The sequence below is a fragment of the Macaca fascicularis genome, chromosome 6, assembly GCF_037993035.2.
Source record: "Macaca fascicularis isolate 582-1 chromosome 6, T2T-MFA8v1.1".
In the NCBI taxonomy this organism is placed as follows: Eukaryota; Metazoa; Chordata; class Mammalia; order Primates; family Cercopithecidae; genus Macaca; species Macaca fascicularis.
Genome location: NC_088380.1, coordinates 128,574,530 through 128,597,964, shown reverse-complemented (window position 1 = coordinate 128,597,964; position 23,435 = coordinate 128,574,530). Strand labels below are relative to the sequence as shown.

At 35.3% G+C, this 23,435-nt stretch overlaps 1 protein-coding gene across 2 annotated transcripts in view; it reads right to left on the bottom strand.

Annotated features, from left to right (window-relative positions):
* Positions 1-23,224, bottom strand: part of SRFBP1 (serum response factor binding protein 1) — a 61,489-nt gene extending 38,265 nt beyond the window's left edge. Inside the window, exons 1-3 of one of the 2 annotated variants that reach the window (XM_005557602.5) lie at positions 22,977-23,224; positions 11,046-11,134; positions 9,949-10,021 (exon numbers count right to left, since the gene is read on the bottom strand). In XM_005557602.5, the coding sequence (XP_005557659.3) occupies positions 9,949-10,021; positions 11,046-11,134; positions 22,977-23,165 (351 nt within the window). In that variant the 5' untranslated portion in view covers positions 23,166-23,224. The remainder of the gene's footprint in view (positions 1-9,948; positions 10,022-11,045; positions 11,135-22,976) is intronic. The other variant, XM_005557604.5, reaches the window with a different exon arrangement.
* Between the last annotated feature and the right edge of the window lie 211 nt (positions 23,225-23,435).

Here is a 23,435-nt window from a genome sequence, read left to right as displayed (position 1 = left end):
CAATGTAAAAAAGAAAAACAAAACCCAATACCAAAACAAAATAATGAAGCAATACAAATTTAAGTTTTTCACCCCACAATTTCTAAAGTTTCACTCAAGTTTTAAGACTCAGCTTCCTGTTACAGAAAGACTTCCTTGAATCTTCAAGCAGTGCTAAGTGTCCCTCCTCAAATACGTCTATCAGCATCTTTCAACACATCACAGTGAAGCTCTCTCCATTTTTCTAATTAGACTTTAAGCTTCTCAAAGGCAGGCACCATATTAATTTCTATATTTTTGTAAACTAGCCAAACATGGCGCACACAAAGTATAGACATAATATATTTTTGTTGAGCCAAAATAAAATGTTTTGGTCATGAGGATGGTTCTGAGATGAGATTATAAGTAAGTATTTGAACTTTTCTGGCAAAGTACCAGACTAAAAAATATTAAGTAAAACTTTTGTTTTTTGAATCCTACAGTGCTAACTGAAATAAAGACAGCCACTTTAGCTTCTGGTCTAAAGTCACAATGCAATCTGTACAATGATAACGGATTGTGTGGTATAGCTGGTCTGGAAAATATCTCTGTTCTGGATCCCTCTGTCATTATGAAAAGTTTTAGTGTAACTTTTCATAATCGTGTTGAAGGCAATGGTCATCTTAAATAACATTTCATTTATGCCATTTATATGGATTAAAAGACTATAGAAATTCAAATTCTTAAAAATTAAAGTGTACCATGGCTAGGAATGTTGATGTTGTATATTTTATTTACTCACCACAGCAAATAAGTGAAACAAAAATTATATACTGCTATAACCTCTTACACATCTTTTTATAGATGTGCCCATTTATATTTGAAACATGTCACAGAAACTTCACAGAAAGCCTTCTATGTGCAGAACACTGTGTAAAAAGGCAATCCAAACAGTTTCACGTTTGAAATAACATGCCAATAACCTGTCATAGTAACAAAAAGAAAGATGTGTTAATAATAGATTTCTAAAAACTGATTACCGAAGCACTGTGTGTATGAGGATGAAGTAAGCAGGGTAATTTTAAGTAAGTGGGGTAATTTCTGTTTAGCGCAGTTGGTGGGAACAATAAAAATATAACCAAATTACTAGAGGAGCTTTCTCCAATCACACAAAACCCCCATCCATTATGACATATGCCCTAAGGCATGAAGCCTTATGCATACATCCTCCATCTTTCCCAATAAAATCACTACTTTAGAGGTTGGTGAAAGCTGTGAAAATGATAGTCTGATTTTGCAGAAGTATGTGTGATGTGGTGGAAAATCCTGCCTTGTTATCAGGCAAAACTGTAGAAACTTAAAAAACAAGAATGCGTAATGTATAGGGAATATAATGTTGACTGTAGTATGTACATAGAAATGAGGTTAATACAGTTGTGCATGATGACAGGGGTCAACTGATGAAAATGCTCTTAATACTCATGAAAAATTAGATCCCGTCTGGCAGACAATAGGAAGCTAATTTAGGGTCTTGAACAGGAGAACAATATAATAAAACAAAGTAAGTTTACTACTAAGAAATTTTACTAGTGTCAGGTTTTTGCTGGCAGCCAGTTAAAGAATTACTAAATGTCTACAAATAGTACTGTCTCACTTTAATTCCAAGTTGAATTTCATGTCAAAAGTTGAATCTTCATATTCTAAAAACTAAGCTTAATGCATTTTTCACCTATAAATTATTTTCATCAATATATAAAAATAATTGTGTCAGTCAACAAAAGCTTAAACAACTTGTATAATTCAATTGTAGAATGATCTGCATCTTATCAAAAAATATTAATTCAACATAAACATTAGCAAATAATGTAGTCAAATGAAGCTCCCAAAACTTCTGTTTTACCATACAGTCCTATCTCTCACAGTAAAATACTTTTTAGAAAATCAGGCAAAACAGCTTGTTTAATGTAAGTGATTAAACATGATCACATTTTTTATACCAAATAAAAACATCAAAATTATTCTTGGCATATAAAATGACTCACTTCTATCAGGTTCAAAGAGGCAGACAGAGAAAATGACACCCAGCAATTACATCAGGCTGAAGATTCTACATAGAACACTTCTGTATTCTAAGAAATAAGTTGAACAACCTTTTTCATTCTGGACATTTCCTTCTAACAAAATGGATGGCCTTGTGAAGAAAAGCTTACTGTTTGCATATAATTTGTCTCCATTTAACCCCAAATTGAGGTGATATCTAGTTAAAAAAACAAAAAGAACATCCCATTTTGTAAGACCAGTTACTTACTGATCCTATTGCTGCTTTTCTCTAGGGCGCTTTGTCTCCTATTATGTGTTTCCAACAAAATATGTTGTAATATTTAACTCTTTTCTCAAGCACCATATTATTTCAGACTGGAATCATGATAGTAGTATTGGTTGTCCAAAATTTTTGAATTAATAATTTAAAAATGCTTTGGATACTTTCACAGTTATTAGGAAATGTTTGGCTAAGGTTTAGGTTCAAATTTCCAGAATTACAAAACAAAAAATCCAATCAAAACAAAACAAAAATAAATGGGAAATATTTTTTTAAAAAGCCATATTATACTGCTTTCTTCCTTCATACTGCTGAATCTTGTTTATACACTCAGTAGCCTCTGAAGTAGGCTTATCTAGGTAAAGAATTCCAGAATCAGTTCCTTATTTAAAACTTAGTTGTATACTATGACTCAGTAAATAGTAATAGCATTTTCATCTCTTTTGCCAACAAAGGCCTGCAACTTGTTCTTTGTGTTCAAACAGAAGCAAGCAAGTTCAAAAACAGACGATATATACTACTGTTATTTTTCACATATGTTCTTATTTAGAAGACAAGAATATTTTAAGGCAATCACAGACTTTACATAAACATGGTCTACAATGAAAATCATGACCCCTATATATTAAAAATGCAACAGTAAGAATTTCAGGAATATGACCTATACAAAATAGTAACTTAAAGCTGTAGAAACCACATGTCAGAAAGCAAACTGGGATTTCAGTATGATGATCTGTTACTGAATGCTGTTTCATGAGTGTGAGGAGAGCATTATATACCGATCTTCTAAAATAGTGCTATGATTTCCTGTTTATAATTTCAAAGGTCACAGTTAAGTACAGAAGGCTAACAAACCAGGACATCTTTCTTGCTCTCCTTTTAGAAACAAAAGTTCTACCTTTTAAACAATTAAATTGGAAGTTATATGGTCTTAGGGTATTGGCTAAGGTGACTGTATAAAATGAAGAACCTTTTGCCTCCTGTTTCTGATACTTAACAAGCAAAAAGAAAAGCCTCTGATTACAGATTTTTCTTAATAACAGTTCCATAGTATTCCATTTATCTTTAGAGACTCAGAACAACCTCAACATTGTAAACGTGCCAACATGTAAAAAAAAAAAAAATTTGCAGTAGAAATCACTCCGTCAGCTGGTCAAGCAGCATTCACTATGTATCAGACACATTACTAGGTGTTAGGAACAATTAATTGAGTAAAATAACCCATTTTCTTAAGAAGTTCTCTCTAAGCAGCAGGAATGGCATGAAAGCAGACTGCTATACCATATGATAGCACAAATACACGAAGTAAAAGGGCCTGTACAGAGTAGGTAAGTAATTCTTCTGGGGTTAGAGTTCCAGAAGTGCCAGGGAAAGTTTCCTAGAGCTAATAACATAAGAATTTGGTGTTGAAGGAAGAGGAAGTGTTTGTTCAGGTGGGAGAGATGTGCTATGTTTAAAAACTCAGATGTAGGCAATGGGGCATGAAACTGCTAAGTTTGGGATTCAGTTTAGCTGGTAAAAAAAAAAGGTACAGGGTAAGTGGAAGATAGAGAAGCAACAGAAGGGTAGCTAGAGTACAGACCACAAAGGGTCTTGTATATCATGCAGGGAAGAAGTCCAATTAGATATGCATTTTAGAAAGGTCACTGGTTAGAGTGCAGAACATGATCTGAAGGCGACACCAGAGGCAGGAAGTCTATTATGATTTGAACGTGTTTTTAAATGTGCTCATTTCAAAAACACCTAATTCATCATTCCCTTCTTGAAAGAGTTTCTTCAATACTCTTGGTTCTTTTTCTCCTTCACTGGCTACACTTTTTCAGTCTCTTTTACTTATTCTTCTTCATCTTCCTAAAATCAAAACTGTAGTGTGTCTTGAGGCCCTCAGAATAAGATAACATGATTAATCATCCCCATACCCCCAATCCTGAAAACAACCGTAACACCTGGACATGCTACCCAAAAGCCCTATCTGCCTATCTGAAGATATTAGAAAGTAAATGGAAACAGACAGACTCTAATGGACGGTCCACCAAGCTTACTTGGAGGAAAGAAGATGGAAAGCTGTACAGCACAAGTAGTTACCATTTCTTCAAGGTTTAGCCTAAGGCCAACTGCAATCAGCAGGATTTAGAAACAGTGGCAGAGCTACCCCTGAAAAAATGAATCCAGGATACTTTATCTGCTGAGAGAGCAGGGTAAGCCCAGAAGGGAGAGAGAGAAAAAATCTCTAAATATCTTAAGCGTTCAGATAAGTAGTAGATTTAAAGCATCTTGCTGAAAGACAAAAGATCTAATCTGAAACTGGAACTGCTGTCTAAGAAACATAGTTTAAAGTTAAAATCTAGCCAAGAAAATTCATTAAAACAGCCACTTATTCGAGAAAAATAACCAAATCCAGAATCTCTGCAACTTCATAATGGCCAGGGTACAGTCCAAAATTACCCAGCATATGAACAGGAAAGGAAAAAGAACATTTTTCTTCTCCATAAACAAAAATAGCTATTATCACCATCCTTGATGGTGTTCAAAAAAAATTCCTCTCAAAGAATGAAAATATTATCAGAGAAATAAATTATTGCAGAAGAGAAATAGAAACAATAAAAATATTTTAACAGATGTTGCCATAGAACATTAATCACTGGGTGAAAGACTACAGGATATTCACACAGTCTCACAGTATCATTTCACAGATTACTTAGTAACAGCAAACCGAAAAGATACCTTTACAATGGAGAAATCTGGCATATGGCACTTAAATCAAGTGCCAGAAAATTCAGCACTGATAGTAAAGGTACAAAAATGCATGTGATACAATGCACTATTATTATCATATTGCAGTATTACAATTTTCTATAGGTTTGAAGTATTTTCCAAAAAGTTGGAAGTTAAAGTATAAATACAGTATTATACATCATGAAACACAAAAGAAAAGCTAAAAGGAAGATTATTACATATCAGGGAGGGGAGAATTAAAGTAGCTATCTTGGGATCTATTCATTTCCTTTAACAGGAGGAAACTCTAGGAAAGGGAAGTGACGCAGTTTAGTCTTCGTGTTAACATGATGGTAAGCAGTCCCTCTGGTAGATAGGATAATGAGTTTTTGTTAGGAGGAGGGTCCTTATCTGAAGAATGATCTTAGTAGGCTGTCCCTTGTTAAGGATGCTTAAAACAAACAAACCCAGAATTTACGGGTTTATGAAGCCTGGCACACTGGAGAATATCATGTAAGCTATATAACCTGAGGATATTACATGGAGAAGTTTCCAAATGTAAATGCTCTCTGATATGAGGTAATAACCAGACTTCCTCATTTGGAGACTCTGCGCTAGAAAGTACACGTCTGATGTGGAAAGGAAGGGCCTATGGAATTACATAGAGTCCCAGATCTCTCTCCTTGCTTCACCTGTCCCCTTTGACTATTTGCATCTTTACAATTATTAGTAAAGCTGATTCTAGGTAAGAGCTCTAACACATTGAGTCTGATTTGATAACATATTAGCTCATAAATAAAATTGTCAGAAATAATTATAGTATAAGATTAATGATACTTTTAATATGATTACTTTCATAGAATAAACGAACAAAATGTCAAGTTGACATAGCTAATTAGCACAGTACAGTGTACTTACAGGCTTCAATAAGGTATCTTTTACCCTATGAAGGAACTTGTTTAGGCATTCATAGGAAAAAAATTTACCAAAACCACAGTATGTGAAACTATAGAAAAAAACTCAATAACTTTTTAAAAAGCATATATAACCAGAAACATCACAAAATTCTAAAGAGTATATGAATACATACAACGATAAACCTCCAATCTAAGGGGTATACGCAGCCTAGAATACTTCTGAACATGTCCTCTGAAATGGGATTCTCCCTAGAGTTGTGATGAGGTTCAAATGATATGATAATTATATTATTTTGATGATATATCATTTCACTTAACTTTTATGCCTTTACAGATTATAACCTATACTATTTTTTTTTATTTGTGATCTCCTAATGACAACCACTTAGGATCAAGCTGTGCAGAAGCCTGAGACAAAGTGATCCTAACTACTGATTACAAGCTCAAAGGTTGGTTTTAATAATAGATTTCAGAATATAAAACTAGGGGAAGAATAAAACAAAAGGAGAGAGTTTTAAACTAGAGGAGAAGAGGTAGCAGGCAGAACAAGGTCTCAAAGAAGAACACATAAATTCTCATATTAAGAATATTCAGGATAGGAAGAAGTAACAGCCTTAGAGAGGAAGAGGTTAAAAAAGAATACAGATAGGCCAGGAGTGGTTGCTCACGCCTGTAATCCCAGCACTTTGGGAGGCTGATGCAGGCGGATCACCCGAGGTCAGGCGTTTGAGACCGGCCTGGTCAACATGGCAAAACCTTGTCTCTACTAAAAATACAAGTTAGCCAGGCATGGTGGCAGGCACCTGTAGTCCCAGCTACTCAGGAGGCTGTAGCAGGAGAATCATTTGAACCCAGAAGGCGGAGGTTGCAGTGAGCAGAGATGGGGACACCACACTCCAGCCTGGGCAACAGAGACAGACTCCGTCTCAAATAAAAAAAAAAAAGAAATACAGATATAGGCTACTGTGTATATTTACCTGTGAGGAATTAAAGGATCTGAAGACATGTTGCACATCTTTGGGTCTTTTTTTTCCTAGATGGCAAGTTTCATGTTTATTAAATTATCTCCTCCAATATCTAGGAAAGTGTCTAGCTATATTACAGGATGTTCTCATCTTACTGAAGGAGTATACTACAGTGGATAACATAATTAGCTTTATAATCAGTTATAAGTTGCTTAATTTCTCTAAGCTTGAGTTTCCTATTCTGTAAGACAGGGATAAAAATGGTATCTACCTAGTGAGACAGTAAATATAAAACACATCATATACTGCCTGGCGCATAGTAAATGCTCAGTAAAAGCTAGTTGTTACTTTCATCATCGAGTAAGAGATTTGTTGCACATTTTGAGTAATTTCAGTATATGTTTGAATTTTACCATTTCCTTTTCCAGCTAAGTAACTTATTGATCTTTAAATGTTGATAGCTAATTTAACTAACTTTCAAAGAAAAAGAAACTGTTTTAGAAGCCAATATTTCTACTAATATCAACGTTAAAAGTATAGACACTATTAGAAAAGGCAGCAAAGACTTGGGTTTCATACACCATAGTCTATAAAATTAGAACCTATGATTTTAAAGGATAAAGATCAAGTCAATTTTTTTCTTGGTTGGGCAGAAAAAGCAAACTCTGATTTCTAAAAATACTTAGGATTTCTTCACAAAGAAGTCATCCTGCAACAAAATACCCTATTATTATAGAAAGCAAGAATAGGACAGTATGTCATCAATAAGACTATAAAAATGAAGCAGTATCTGAGCCAAGGAAAAAATTTCTCTGGAAAAATAAATAAGCAGAGGTCTTTTCTCCAAATTTAATTAAGACTGAGAGTTTGTTTTGTCACCATTTATTTGATACTCTCAAGTAGGTAATAACCACTTCCTAAGACAATTACAAATGACCTATTAATTAAGAAAAATGCTGTATGTATTTGCTTTGTTTAGAAAAGACAAAAAAATTTGTAAAGGAACCATAAATAAGGAATAAAATTTGACATCTAAGAACAGCAAATATATAGTCTTTCTAGTATTCACTTTATATTTAAATTTATTCCAGTTTTTAAAAAGCATTACAAAAGAAGTTGAAGTCACAGTAGCCAACCCAGTATGCCCTAATTCCTGCTACAAATTCAAGACATATACATACTATGAATTTTATGAATTCAAGGAATACATAGGCTATGAATCTGGCTTTCTATGATGCAACCATTCCATTGCATAATCACAGTGAAAAATAGAACACAAACCAAACCAAACCAAACCAAACCAAACCAAACCACGGTAGTGATGTGGTAATCTTGTAAACTACAAACTTTATCACTGAATCAGATTTCCCTTTGCTGATGAGATTCAAAACAAACAAAAAAAAGAAAACAGGCTTTACATTTAGATCAAAAAGGACAACTTTTCTTTCTAATTAACTTAACCAAATGTATCACTGAAATTTACAACAGGGAAGTATTCTAAAGATTGAGTATCTTTTGTTCTCAAACTCTTCGTACACTGCATACAAGTTATTATATATAATAAACCATGGAAAGAATGTAGTGTGTGCATATATATATTTTACATATATATATAAATATTTAAATTCCAGTTTATTCCAGTTTTTAAACAGCATTACAAAAGAAGTTAAAGTCAGAGTAGCCAACTATACATTGTGTGTGTATGTGTATATATATACATGCATACACACACACACACAACATGCTTTCCATGGTAAAATAAAATCAGCAATTATATAGTAGCTCAAAGCCTCTGAATAATTTAAGACTACAAAAATGACTATTCAGAAGAAATTACAGGGAAAAATTTAGGTAGGCAATGTAATTTAGTAAGAACCTTGGTTAAGAGAAAGTGAAAGAGATAAATTGTAACTTCCTATTTTATTGCTATTCTCAAGGCAAAATCTCTAAAAATTTTATTTCTCATAGGACTATCATTAAAAAAAGGTATATGAAAAAGACTAAATAATCTGCAAACCACAGAGACACAAATCATCACTGACAGTCAAATACAGAATACTTTTTCTTCTTGAATGACTAGATACAAAGGGGATTATAACTTTGAGAAAGAAAAGTTTTATCAGATGGATTCCATGAATTTTACAAGAGTGTGTAGTGAAGGGAGGGAAGAACACAAGAAACAAATATACTTCATATCAAAGAGTCGTTTCCTAGATGTTTTTATTCAGATTAACTGGGATAACTTTGTCCTATTAAACACTTTAGTATCCCTTTAAAAGGAAGAAAGGGTGAGAAGCTTTGATAACCTAACTCAATTAAAATATTGTTAGAGAGTTTTCTTTCTCTTTTACCTAATTCAAAACTTGAAAGTTATACCAAAATATAATAGGCAAACATGCATGCAAAATGACCCTGCAATTAAGAAAATTGCTGGGACCAAATGTTGTTTTTAAGTTCTACAGTAAAACAGTCTCCCAGACATTTAATGTCATGTCATTTGGTAAATGAAAGTTTCCTCAAAGTAAGAGCAGCGAGAAGACCTAAAAATTATGCTAGTGAAGAGTCTGACTGAAAAAAAACAAAAATATGGGATCATGTTGGCCTAACACTAATTTTACTTGAAGTTACTACAGAACTGAATAAAATGCAGATACCAATACATAAAATTTATTGAGTTGGCAACAAGGAAAGCATGATGTCAGCCACCAATATCACCATCCACATTCCCAAATAGCGTGAAGACTTTAATTCTCGAACTGGCTTCATGTTAAAGTTACAGTAAAAATTAAAAACCTGAGGCATGAGGCATTATTAAACATAGATGACTTTAGTTTGGCACAATTTTGACTCAAATTAGCCTAGCACTTTAACAAATTCAGTCAAAAACATAGAAAAATGCAAGGTTAAACATTACAATTTTCTAAATGTACTACATTTTCACCAAATAGACTGATACAAGATATCTTAGGCAACTCTCAAGCATATTCAAGTAAGCAATACCACACACAAACAAAACGCAGGATAACAGGATACTCAGAAACATACGCACATTCACACCCACAGAAGTCCTTACCTTCATGGCATGGATCTCTTCAAGCAATCGTTGCGCCCGTCTTTGGTTTTTTAACAGTGCATCTTCAGTACCCCTGCAAAAAATACATTACAATATGTAGCCAGGCAAAGCATTAATTTTTAGACTCATACTGTAATGGATAATCACTTCATTTCTTTTTAGAAAAGTGTAATAAATCTCTAAACAACAAACATGCCACTATCCTACACTGCCCATTTTCCCCACTCCCAAAGGAAACCTCAATTTACTAAACAAACCCATATGTCAGTAACTGGCAAAAATAAGTACTGTCTTGGCATTGTATTAATGACTATCATTGCTGACAGTTTGCCTTCTCTAGTTCCTTAACAACACTTTTTAAATCAATCAATAGTATATTTAACGTAATATAAATTTCATAAGTTACAATTAGAATTTGGCTACAATTTTATCTAATGAAAATTTGCTCTCTGGAATTTAAGAAAAAAATAAAGAAGGGCTATATTCTGACATATTTATGAAAGAGCAGGAAATTAATCAGGAACAAAACATATTTGAAGGCTAAGTATTCATGCTTACATTATAAGAAGAACTATAAATAAAATACTTTTTCACTAACACTAGTGATACTGAAAATACAAAATATTGTATTTTTCCAAAAAATTACATGGAACACAATGTTCTAATAAACACTTTCACAAGGTACTGAAGATTTCAAATTGCTTAGCAATTCAAGAAAAAATGTGATATAAAATCTTCAAAACTGATTGTTAAGGTATTACTAGATTTGTTAAGCTGTATCAGCATCTTAAAATAACTTCTAATAACATAAAACAGATAAGCCCAAGGGAATTTTATTCTGAAAAGACCAAAAGAGAGTTTTGCAAAAGCAGCAGAAAAATTCATCCTGTATCTTGAGCAATGATGTCCAAACCATAGAAGGGCATGCTGACACAGCACATTCTATCTCACATCATCTCCACATATGAAACAAAAATGCTGTATGAGTAAGATATTTGATTACTTCTCTATATCCCACCCTAAACATTTTAAAGCATCAAATAAAAACAACTTTTGACATTTTTTTAGTCACAAGTTCATGACTTTAAATGACTAACTTTTTTGACTTCAGTCTGCCAACACTCCTGACAAGTTTTCGGATAACCAAAACTCGAATTCTCTTCACTTCTTTTCTCATCTTCACAACCTTTGAAGAATAAAGTCATAATTAGAAGAAACACACTTACTTCAGGAACAAACACACTTTATTCTGAGTCTTAATATTGTAGACTTAGTCTACCACTTTACCTTTTTTGTCTAACTATATTCATAGCTTGATGTAATCAAACCTCTTCCATAAATAGTGAAGAAATAAATCAGCAGTCTAAAAATGTGTCTAAGGGCTTAAGAAAAACAAGTTATAATTTTTTAAAAAGTCATGGTATTACCCGAGATAAGTATTTTAATGTTACACTTATATCTTGCTGGGCTTGGAACACAATAAACAGTGAGTTCCCTGAAATCGGAACCTGTCATATTCATCTTTGTATTCTCACCATTTAAAACAAAGCCTCACTCATAAGGGTAGGAATTTAATTTGTTGAATGACTATTTTAATTAGCAATTTATTTTATTTATTTATAAAAACAAACCTTTCATTATTTTTAGTAATAAATTATTTCAAGTATAATTTTAAAAGCAGCTCCACAAACACAAGGGCATTGTGTGCAAGCATATGTGCATGTCAACATAAATGCTCCCCCCGCCACACATATACAAATACATACTTTAAATCAACCTACTAGAGAACAATGTTTAACTCTAAGAACAAAAAACAGAGCTATAGACCAAGAAATGGAAATTCTAGTTATAAAAAAAAATACACATCATAATAGCTTTCAGTGCAATGGCATGTAATCACGGAGTTTATGTTTTGTCTATCACAGTTAGGAGGCATACATCTTAAAAATTACTCCTGGAATGTCCTTCTTCCCCTTCTTCACTTTAGGGACTACATAGAATTCAGTTCCGATATAGTCCTTCCAGTGAAACCTTCAATGACTTCCTCAGTTAGAGATAACCACTCCATCCCTGCGGCCCCCACTATACAGATTCTGTCATTAAAGCATCTACCTCACTGCATTGTTACTAATGGCTCACGTGGCTGTCTTTTTCTATAGACAGCAAGCTCCTAGAAAATAGGAGTCTTGTAATATTTATATAGTGTTTTCTTTGTCCTGCAAGAGTGCCTGGCACACAAAATTCCTCAAATTCTTCTTGCCAAAATAACATTATCAACATCATTCTGTGTCTTTAAGGCTCTTCCATTTAATTAATAATATCTTCTCTTACCCTTCACATCATTCACTCCCTTATTCACTGAAGATATTAGCAACCAACTTACAACTTCTTTATACCCTAAGTTCTGCCATCATTCTGTGTAACTTACATGTCCAGTTGAATAGCCCATTTGATAATTATATCTTCACTTCTTTACTTATTTTCTAAAGACCTAATCTATTCTATCTCAGCCATCCACTTCCATGGCTACACTGTCAACCTTGTCTTCATTCATAATATTCAATTTCTAAAACCATTAATTCAAATATTCCACACTGTGATCACAACCTCTATCAGCTTGCTTGCTCAACTCCACCCACCACAACCATCTTTGACTTCATTAGGACCACCAATCCTTTACATGTTCCTCTTTTTACGCAGTTTAGATACATGATAAACACTTGCCAATTTCTTAAACTCCTATCCCTCTGGTTAAGAAACCATAGTCTTGAATGAAAAAAACACTCTGAGTTCTTCATTGTTGTATGCCAATAGCAAATACTTGTAACATTCTGTCTACTATAAATTCATCATAATTAACCTCAAGTGGACCCCCATTCTTTCTAGCCATCCTATATTTTTCTGTTCAATTCACTCTACAATGCCTGTTTTAAACTTTTGCCTACTGTCCTGAATCCTCTAGTCTCCATCCTCCCTTCTTTCTTTCAATCGCATGGAGAAAATAATTATCAGTTGGGGACCATCATTTTTCTACTACCATGAATGCAAATGTACTTCCATGACCCATCTTCCTTTACAAATAAAGTTACAATACAAGATATACCACTACACATATCTGAAGTTAATCTTTTAACTGTCTTTTAGAGCCCATTCTCTTCTGCCTTCCTAGAACCTCTACTACGGATTATCCCTTTACCATAGCATTGTCATTCTCTTCCTTTTAACACATTTGTTTCTCACTGATTTTTAAACATGCTTGAGTCATTTTCATTAGAGACTAAATAAACATCCTCATTACATAGTTCACTAGGACCACCCCCTCTTTAGTTATGTGGAGAATTAAGCTTTTAGAAAGAGACATCCAAACTCAGTATCTCTATTTCTGCATGCCACACAAATCCAGTTTGATTTTCATCCTCATGAAGTCTACTAAAAGATGTCACTAAGGGCATCAATGATTTCCAAAAAAGCCCCTGAAATCCAATGGAAATTCGACATTTTTGACCACTTTCTCTTTCTTCAAACATTCTTCCCTTGGTTTTCCAAGACAGTTTTCTTCTTTCCTTTCTACTCACTCTATTTTGATCTTCTTTGAAAATTCATCCACCTCTACCCACTCATAAAATGTTAAGAGTTGAAGGGGCAGTCCCAAGCCAGTGTTTCTTTTCACAATACATTGTTTAGCTCTGGGAGATGTTATGTGTGCATATTTGTCACCTAAACAAAGAGGAGTCAAAAATTTTACCTTGAGCTGAGATCACTCCTTTTAGCTTCAAGCCCAAATGTGCAACTTTCTGCTTGACATTTCTTTCTGAGTGTGCTCAAAATCACCTCAAATTCACACTTAAACTCATGTTCTTCACCTCCAATAAGACCCTTCCCTTCTTTTGTTGGGGAGGGGAGTTTCATATTTCAGGGAATGGAACAATTATTTTAGTTATAAACCTAAGGGTCATTAGAGGTAGCTCTCTTAATCCTTCACAATGAATCTCCAAGTCCTATTAATCTTAAATCCTAACTATCTTTCAAATTGTACCACTTTTTCCCCTACCTTGACCTTTTCACAATCGTGGCTGAGATACTGTTAACTGGTTTCTCCGCACCTATTCTTGCCTCTCTCCAATCAGTTATCCACAATGCCATCAGAATAAAATTTTTTAAAGTATATATCCAATGTCACACCTTTACGTAACTCTTTTTAACGGTCTCCAATTGTTCTCAGAAGAACCACACTGGCCTTTCAGTCCCCTGTCCTCACCATGCTCACTTCTACTACAAAGCCTTTACACCTACCATTTCCACTGGTCAGAATGTTCTTTCTTCCCATGTCAGCTTGTTAACATCTATTCATCCTGATTTTGGACCAACTGTCATTTCTATGAAGAGTCTCTTCTGGCCTCCCTGAGAGGGTCACAAGTACCTTTACTTGGTAACTTTTACTTTACTTTTAATCTGATTATTTTTAATGTGTCTTTCCCCAGTAGGTTATAAATTCTGTGAAGGTCAAGTATCTGGTTTTATCCAACACTGCATCTCAACACCTAACATAGTGCATGGCACACAGTATATGTCCAATAAATATTGGTTAAATAAATGAACAGAAATATAACAATACACAGTCTATTCACTGTTTCAAATGCATAATATATTTTAAAAATGCACAGTAATCAGGCTTCTTTCCCCCTAGATAAGTTAACCTCTTAGGAATTTGTTTCAAAATTAGACCCATTTAGAAAAAAAACATACTTTGCATAAATGAAAAGGCACATAGACAAGGTTTAAGGAAAAAAAAAAAGAACTGCCACATTGCATAAACAGAATTATATGGTGTCATGATACATTTGTAAAAGTTATCCATAAAAAATAAACTAATAGCAAGTGATGAACTACACATTAAAATATATTAACAAATGTTTCTAATTGCTTAACTTTGCAGGTGCATGAGATGATAATATACCATTTGCTAACCACTGTTAACCAAACTTAACTAATAAACTGCAGAGGGCAGAGTTGGTCCTTGGTTGCAGTCCAATCATAAGAAAGCTTGTCTCCAATTTTAAAATTCTAATTTAAGAAATACTATATTTGTATTAATGGATAAGGGAACTCTAAAACCAAAAAGAATACCTCATATATTTAAGACTTAGGTTTCCCCAAACACTTAGATTTTTGCAAAACTGATGACAAATATAGCCTTTAAGTTAGGATTTAAAAGGCTGCCAATTCATTTGTCACCCAGGAGTTATAAAGTTGGTTGACAGACAACTCAGAAGGCAATGAACAGACCTAATACACCAATACTGCCAGAAGTCCAAGTGCACTGCTTAATGGCAGTACACTTTGGCAAAACTCTAACCAAAAGCAAGAACTATCATTGTTAGAATTGTAAAAACAGTATGATTATTGTTTAGGAGGGAAAGAACAGAGCAATAGTGTGAGCACAGAGAAAACAGAGGCTTAGAAATGTAAATAAAATATGCTGACACAGAAGAAAGCAAATGAAAGAGAAGTAGAAGGGGTATGAAGACAGAAATTGAAGTGAAGATCTGAAGCCATCACCAACAAGACTAACGAAGCCAAGCCAAGGGGCTTCCAAACAGCAAGAGAACGCATTTAAGACAATCTATAAGATCTAAAGAAAAAGAGTTAAGACTTACATACACAGTGAATATATATGTACTGACAGTGAAGTACCACCTATAAATTAGGCATACAGAGGCCTTTAAAGGTAACCTGGCAAAATCTAAACATAGGGCATCTCTTGCATAGACAATATAAAAATACTATAAATACAATGGAAGTCTAATATAGCTATTTGGGAAAAGACCATGTGAGATGACTCAGAAGAGTCAACATAAACACAGGAAAGGAAACCACAGAGAGGCAAAAGTTGGCAGTGTCCAACTCAAGGAAATTCCAAAGAAAGGGTTCCCCAGCTCAGAGACTTGAGAAATCTAATCTGTTCTGGAATAACTCAATTATGGGAACAGATGCATCATAGCTCAACATGAATCATGCAACTAAAACCCTTTTCTGCATTTCTACATACCAAGCAGCTGATGGTCAGCGTATACAGGAAAAGAATGTATTTTACAATGTGAGCATTACTATGTATATCAGATTTTTAAAAATAAGCTACCTTTCTCATTCACAGAATCTCTTATACATTTATGTTTAATATGAATTTGCTTTTTAGAGAATGAGCTCTATTTCTGTGGTGACAATGATAGGAAGTTTCTGATATACAAAGCAGACAGCAGACTTTGGTCCAAAGACAAAATTAAATGCTACCTGAATTGACTTTTGGCTGGCTATGTGTTAGCTGGCCAACTAGTTAGCCTCTGATAATTCACCAACTTTACCATGCTTTTGAGTTAGCCTGTAATAAAAATCTATAGTTATTAGAAAATAGTTATTCCAAGAGCTAGTATTCTTCCAGGGGAACTTGCAGTGTTCAGAAAAATCTAACTATATCTGTGTTTCTAAGAACACGTTAAAACTTCTGTTATTCATTAATTACTTATCAGGTTAGGAAATACAAAAGAACTATGACAACACATTCTGTGTATGAGGTTGTGAGGAAACAGACAAATACACTGCTGGTAGAAATGCAAACTGGTTTACTTCTTTGGAGGAAACCTTGCTGTGCTTTAACAAAAGTCCTACTTCTAGGAATATATTCCGAAGACACCTTCTCAACAACAGGAAAAGGCTATACACAAGATTATTCATGGCAGCACTTTAACAAAATGTAGCATGAGAGAGAAGATAATGTATATAAATAAAGCATATAGCAATGTAGTATTCTAAATCAATGCAAAAGATCTGTAGGTATTACATGGATAAAACTTGAAAAGTAACATTTGGTGAATAAAATACAGAAGTCCCCCCTTACCAACAATTTTGTCGTCAGCAGTTTCAATTACCTGCGGTTAGCCAAAATTCCAAATATAAATAACTCATAAATTTTAAATTGTGTACCACTCTGAGCAGCATGATGAAATCTCTCACTGTACTACTCCATCCCACACGGGATGTAAATCATACATCCAGTGTATTCCTGCTGTATCTGTTACCTGCCCATTACAGTACAGAAAATAATAATAATAATGAAGACAGTCTGGTACTATCTGAGGTTTTAAGCATACACTGGGGGTCTTTGAACATAACCCCCATGGATAAGGGGAGACTACTATAATTTATAATTTGTAAAACAATATACAGTTTAAAAGTACACAACACAATACTATACACTGGGTATAGATACTTATGTTACAAAAATTGTGAAAAATATCAAGAGAAAAACACACACCAAGAGGAGTAATTACAGCTGAGGTAGAAAAGAAGATTGGTGGAATTAAACATTAAGATATAGCAAAACACTGACATTTCCTAAACAGAGGAAGCAGATTATAAGATTCATTACATTATTTTCCATACGTTTGAAGTAATTCATAGTTAACAAAACTATTGGGTTTCTTGTCTTTTTTCGAGACAAGGTCTGGCTCTATTGCCCAGGCTGGAGAACAGTTGTGTGATCTCGGCTCATCGCAACTTCCGCCCCATCCCGAGCTCAAGCCATCTTCCCACATCAGCCTCCCAAGTAGCTGGGACTACAAGTATGTACTACGATGTTTGGTTAATTTTTCTGTATTTTTTGTAGAGACGAGTTTTCACCACGTCACCCAGGCTGGTCTCAAACTCGTGAGCTCAAGTGATCCGCCAGCCTCAGCCTCCCAAAGTGCTGGGATTACAGAGTGAGGCACTGCACCTGGCCAAAATTATTGTTTTATAAAAAGGATCCTAATTATGTCATATGGATGATAACTTATTGTTGATTTTACTTTTTATTTCTGATGAGCAAAAATTTTTAAAAATATCGAGTGCTTAGTGATTATCTACAATTTAACCATTATTGGGCACATGCTGCCACCTAGCAAAACTTTCCAGAATAGTTTAATAACTAAACACAAATTGGTTCTTTTCTTACAGATAGGCCCTAATTTAATATTTCAGAAAAAAATTGTTAAAAAATACTCTGCACCTAATCATGACATCGGAGTTTTGTAACTTCATAAGCACATACAAACATGGTTCCGGACATTCTTATGTTTTACAATATGTGGAGGAAACTCATTTTGTTCTTTGGCACTTTAGTTTCTACCTTTACTGTCTTACAAGAAATGAAAACCAATTTTCTAATGGGCTTACTGGTAATTTGCTATCAATGAATAAAATAGGCCAGGTGCGGTGGCTCATGCCTGTAGTCCCAGCACTTTGCGAGGCCGAGGTCAGAAGATTGAGGCCATCTTGGCTAACACGGTGAAATCCCGTCTCTACTAAAAATACAAAATATATATATATATATATATATATATATATATATATTAGCCAGGAGTGATGGCAGGCACCTGTAGTCCCATCTATTCGGGAGGCTGAGGCAGGAGAATGGTGTGAACCTGGGAGGCGGAACTTGCAGTGAGCCGAGACTGCGCCACTGCACTCCAGCCAGGGGAACAGAGGGAGACTCCAACCCAAAAAAAAAAAAAAAAAGAAAAAAAGAATAAAATAATGTCAGTTGTATACATAGGATTTGGCCTTCCTATGAAATTAAAGCACTCTATCAGATTGCTACACCTCCTAATTCTGATTTTTACATATCACTGCTGTCTAAATTTTAGAAAACAGATGACTTGAGAAAATCTAGCTCTAGTTTTGCAAATTCTTTACTCACTAAATTCTACGGCACTGGTTTTCAATTGTGCATTTCTCCTCTAGTTCTAATGGAAAGGGAGAAAAAAGTCAGCATTTAGGAGATTTTCCCTCTCATTTGAACATTAGTTGACAGTTATGCTATCCATGCTTTCATCTGCCCAATATATATTTACTTCTTAAATTTACCTATAGACAAGGTACTGTGCTGGAGATTAGGGAAGCTGCTATAAAAAGCAATTAAAAATTCTCTCTTCTAAGTACCAAGAATATGCAACAAATAATCATCAAGATAGAGTAAAAAGTGATGGTTTATTTTTTAGAAGAGTAAAGATACATTTTTACTTTACTTCGCAAGAATAACAACAAACTTTAATCTTAATCTCTTTACAACATAGTATTGGAAGTTCTGGCCAGGGCAATCAGGCAAGAGAAAGAAATAAAGGGTATTCACATAGGAAGAAAGGAAGTCAAATTGTCCCTGTTTGCAGATGACATGATTGTATATTTAGAAAACCCCATCATCTCAGCCCAAAATCTCCTTACGCTTATAAGCAACTTCAGCAAAGTCTCAGGATACAAAATCAATGTGCAAAAATCACAAGCATTCCTATACACCAATAACAAATGGGGAGCCAAATCATGAGTGAACTCCCATTCATAATTGCTACAAAGAGAAAAAAATATCTATAAATACAACTTAAAGGGATGTGAAGGACCTCTTCAAGAACTACAAACCACTGCTCAGGGAAATAAGAGAGGACACACACAAATGGAAAAACATTCCATGCTCATAAGAAGAATCAATATTGTGAAAACGGCCATACTGCCCAAAGTAATTATAGATTCAATGCTATTCCCATCAAGCTACCATGGACTTTCTTCACAGAATTGGAAAAAACTAATTTAAATTTCATATGGAATCAAAAAAGAGCCTGCATAGCCAAGGCAGTCCTAAGCAAAAGGGACAAAGCTGGAGGCATCGTGCTACCTGACATCAAACTATAATACAAAGCTACAGTAATCAAAACAGCATGGTACTGGTACCAAAACAGATATATACACCAATGGAACAGAACAGAGGCCTCAGAAACAATACCACACATCTACAAACATCTGATCTTTGACAAACCTGACAAAAACAAGCAATGGGGAAAGGATTCCCTATTTAATAAATGTTGTTGGGAAAACTGGCTAGCCATATGCAGAAAACTGAAACTGGACCCCTTCCTTACACCTTCTACAAAAATTAACTCAAAATGGATTAAAGATTTAAACGTCAGACCTAAAACCATAAAAACCCTAGAAGAAAACCTAGGCAATACCATTCAGGACACAGGCATGGACAAAGACTTCATGACTAAAACACCAAAAGCAATGGCAACAAAAGCCAAAAATGACAAATGGGATCTAATTAAACTAAAGAGCTTCTGCACAGCAAAAGAAATTACCATCAGAGTGAACAGGCAACCTACAGAATGGGAGAAAATTCTTGCAATCTACCCCTTTGACAAAGGGCTAATATCCAGAATCTACAAAGAACTTAAACAAATTTACAAGAAAAAAACAACCCCATCAAAAAGTGGACAAAGGATATGAACAGACATTTCTCAAAAGAAGTCATTTGCGCAGTCGACGAATATATGAAAAAATGCTCATCATCACTGGTCATTAGAGAAATGCAAATCCAAACCACAATGAGATACCATCTCATGCCAGTTAGAATGGCAATCATTGAAAAGTCAGGAAACAACAGATGCTGGAGAGGATGTGAAGAAATAGGAACACTTTTACACTGTTGGTGGAAGTGTAAATTAGTTCAACCATAGTGGAAGGCAGTGTGGTGATTCCTCAAGGATCTAGCAATAGAAACACCATTTGACCCAGCATCCCATTACTGGCTATATACCCAAAGGATTATAAATCATTCTGCTATAAAGGCACGTGTGCACATATGTTTTTTGTGCCACTGTTTACAATAGCAAAGACTTTGAACCAACCCAAATGGCTATCAATGATAGACTGGATAATGAAAATGTGGCACATACACACCATGGAATACAATGCAGCCATAAAAAAGTATGAGTTCATGTCCTTTGCAGGGACATGGATGAAGCTGGAAACCATCATTCTCTGCAAAGCAACACAAGAAAAGAAAACCAAACACCGCATGTTCTCACTCATAAGTTGGAGTTGAACAATGAGAACACATGGACACAGGGAAGGGAACATCACACAACAGGGCCTGTGGCAGTGGGCGGGGGGGGGGGAGGGGAAGGAATAGCATTAGGATAAATATCTAATGTAGATGACAGGTTGATGGGTGCAGTAAACCACCATGGCGCATGTATACCTATGTAACAAACCTGCATGTTCTGCACATGTACCCCAGAACCTAAAGTGTGTATATATATATATATATATATAAAAGATTAAAGTTTGAGAAGAGTCCATGTAAGTAGCTGGGAAGCTAGTACAGCAGCTGTACTAGGATTCTAGTGGTGATGGAAAAGAAGTGAAAAGATTGAAAGCAAATTCAAATTATTTTTCAGATACACTTCCTCCTTAAGAAGTTGTTAATTCACTTCTGCCTATTTTCTGAGATGGTTTCTTTTAATTTCTATGAGGTATTTCCTATTAAAGGCATTAGTCCTTTGTCATATTTGCTGCATATTTTTTTTTCTAGTTGGTTGTCCTTTTTCTTTTCTTTGGTATGTTATTCAATTTTTTAATGTAGATAAATCTATAACTATCTTTCCTTTTGTGGTTTTTCCCCCCACTAATTTTAAATTATAATATCCTCCATCATCTCCACTTTTTTTCTGATCTTTTTATCCCCTTCACATTAGAACACACTAGACTTCAGTGATGGATGTGTATAGTTCCTGCTTTCATAAATTCATTTAATTACCTAGTAAACATATGTGTTACACGTGACAGACACATAAACACAGGAAGACAGAAACAGTTACATAAGTGTTTCCAGAGGAGAAAGCAATCTGGCTGCACAAAGAATAGACACCTAACCCAGACCGAGGTGAGTTAATGAAGGTTTCCTAAAGGTCAAATTTTAACTGTTTTGAAGAAGAACAGAAGTTAGCTAAGTGGAAAAACAGTCTTAAATGGCTTATCCCCTGTCATTTCCATCATCAAAGTCATTACAAAATTTGATATGAAGCTCCCTGGGGTTGAAATCCCAAGGACATTACTCCGATCTTTCATACATCACAGGTAACCTAATGGAAAATAGCCCACCAAATGCTTTCTGGCAGAAAGCATAAGCTTAATGTATGTTTATGAGTAAATAGTAACTGCTTGCAGCTTCCCTCTTCAGCATATCTTGTACTCCACTTTCAACTGAAATCCAGACTCGTGAATCTGGCAGTAGGGAATATATTTCAGTTTTATTTCCTTCTTCATCTCACAAGTTCCCATCAGTGAAGTTACCTATCCCTATATTACCCACGGTTTCTTCTGCTACTAACCCTTTCCTGCTTATACCAGTTTCTCTGCCTGGAATGACTTCTTCCCCTTTCCTGAGTCACTGATTAAGTGATTCCTGGGGAAGATCCTTAAAGACCAAGTACAAATATTACCCACTTCATTTTCCCGCCTTGTTACTAGAAAATATGAAATATCTCTTACATTACTATGTGTACTCTAAACAGTGACCTGCTCATACACGGGATAAAGAATTTCCTTTCTGTATGTCACTGTGAGTTCCTTACTCGATCCTTACGTTTCCAGCTTACTTTAAGACTTCGGATGACATTACTTTGTTGAATAGAAGCAGAAACCAGAGGCGGGTAAGTGGTAGGAATAGTATTTTGTTGACCTTAGCACATTAGGGAAGAGACGGTGGTGAGAACAAATGTCTGATGAGAATGGACTGAAGAAGCAGAAAAAAGAATTGGGGATAGCAAGTATGAACAGTTCTTTATTGAAGTTCCGCTGTAAATCGAAGCAAAGGAGTAAGACACTAACTGGAAGAGGAAACGAAGTACTGAGCATACAGTCTCATTCAAGATCAGCAATTTCTTAGAAGCTACAGCTCTTAATTTCTCTCTTTCATTTTCGACAGGCAATAAGGAGCAGGTAATGTGTACTGAAAGTTTAAGGGTCAGGCACTTGCAAATACTTCACGTATCTCAGTTAATCTCACAACCCTGGGACGAACTATCTTGAGTTCCGCTTTACAGACGAAAATGTTGAATATCCAGGCTAAAGGGTCTTCCCAAAGTCCCATACACATAAATTCGTGGGGCCTGACACATGTCTGTCACTTTAGTCACCTAGAGACCGAAAAGGGAAATTACCGGTTGCCAAACTCCAAGTTGTGGGAAACTCCCCTGGGCCCACCACGAAAGTTCCTCCAGCCGCACCCTCTTTGCCCGCCTCCGACCACGCGTCTCAAAAGACCTGGTTTTGAGGACCCTCAATGTCAGCCCCATAGGTTCCTCGGCGCTCACCTCGTTATTGAGGTTCAGAGTTCCCGGCTGAGCCATGGTAGATTACGGAATATGATCCGCCGCTGCCTGCACGTGAACTGAGTCTCCCAGACTGCGGCTGCGTCGCCACGCCCCTCAACGGAAGCCTCTTCTGTCCACAATTCATCCGCCGTCTGCTCTAGCTGCCGCCTGGGAAAAGGAAACGTTGACGCTTGGAGGGGAAAACCGGAACTGATATAGAGCAACTTCCGGCGCAAAGGGCGACGCAACGGAATTGCGCGTTCCTATGGAAACCAGAGGCGGGCTGGTAGCGGTGGAACGTACAGG